General features: G+C 31.5%; 1 protein-coding gene across 1 annotated transcript in view; it reads left to right on the forward strand.

Annotated features, from left to right (window-relative positions):
• ERBB4 (erb-b2 receptor tyrosine kinase 4) overlaps positions 1-1,150 on the forward strand; it is a gene marked incomplete at its 5' end in the record, with an annotated part of 720,994 nt that overhangs the window by 682,007 nt on the left and 37,837 nt on the right. Inside the window, one exon of the mRNA XM_023510372.1 lies at positions 466-598. Within this exon, the coding sequence (XP_023366140.1) occupies positions 466-598 (133 nt within the window). The remainder of the gene's footprint in view (positions 1-465; positions 599-1,150) is intronic.

The raw sequence follows: 1,150 nt of genomic DNA on the forward strand, positions 1-1,150 counted from the left end.
TTTGGGGTTTTTTTCCCCAACCAAGACAAATCTAGCATGAGAAAGTTGTTTTGCACAGCACTGTAACCAAATCTTTTCTCCCATATCACTTGTGATACGACATGACACATTATATTCTAGTCATTTCATCTATAACTATTGAAGAAAGTTTTCAAAAATTATCTCCAAACCAAAGAAAAAAAGACCAGAATTTTATAAATTCCCATAGTTATCATGGGTTCTAGTTTCTAAGAAGAAAAAGAAATGTTAAAAATAGAACAACAAAGTGAAAATTCTACCTGTTATTACATAGTATGTGACATTTAATTATGAATAGTAACAAACAGATTGACAAAGTCTTACCCACTGGATTGTGTCTTTTGCTAGCTTTATTTTTCAGATCGTGATGATTTAAAGATAATTTTTTTGATCTTCAGCCTATATTTCCAAAAAATGTAAATGTCTCTTCTTTTTTTCTAATTATAGATACACTGACATTTTTACTGTGTGTAAATTTCCAGGTTGGATGATTGATGCTGACAGTAGACCTAAATTTAAGGAACTGGCTGCTGAATTTTCAAGGATGGCTCGAGACCCTCAAAGATACCTTGTTATTCAGGTCAGTACATTTGACTTACACCCTTAGACTATCCCAATGGCAAGCTCATTCCAAAATGTGAGTAATATTAGGACTTTGTGTCTATAGAAATGACCTCAAACATATTGATTAATTAAGAAGATTATCATGTGAAATAACTGATGAAAAAAAGCTTGCACCTCATGTCAGAACCACCTCTATGAACCTTCTGTCAGTATTCAGGTGAATGTGCTATTGAACAGCCAGATAATTATGATTATCCGTATACATAAAAAGGTCTTTATCCTCAGACAAGCCTTCTAACTCTGCTTTTTATTCACATTATCTACAGTCGTCTTCATTAGGATCATCTTCCCATTTCAAAATAAAGGGAAGATGGATTTTTATTTTAATTTGTGCAAGCTTGAAAACAAAGGATCAAAATTTTCAGCATGTTAACATTTAATTTCCAAAAAGTAATGTTAAGTTATGTTTTGTTTTATTTGGGAGGTATACAATATCTAAGCACTAACTTAATCCAAATGAATGAATGCACACATGAATCAAGTAACAATCCAAAAGAATATTTTATTT

The sequence above is a fragment of the Otolemur garnettii genome, unplaced genomic scaffold (genome assembly GCF_000181295.1).
Source record: "Otolemur garnettii isolate 467f Iridium unplaced genomic scaffold, OtoGar3 scaffold00013, whole genome shotgun sequence".
NCBI lineage: Eukaryota > Metazoa > Chordata > Mammalia > Primates > Galagidae > Otolemur > Otolemur garnettii.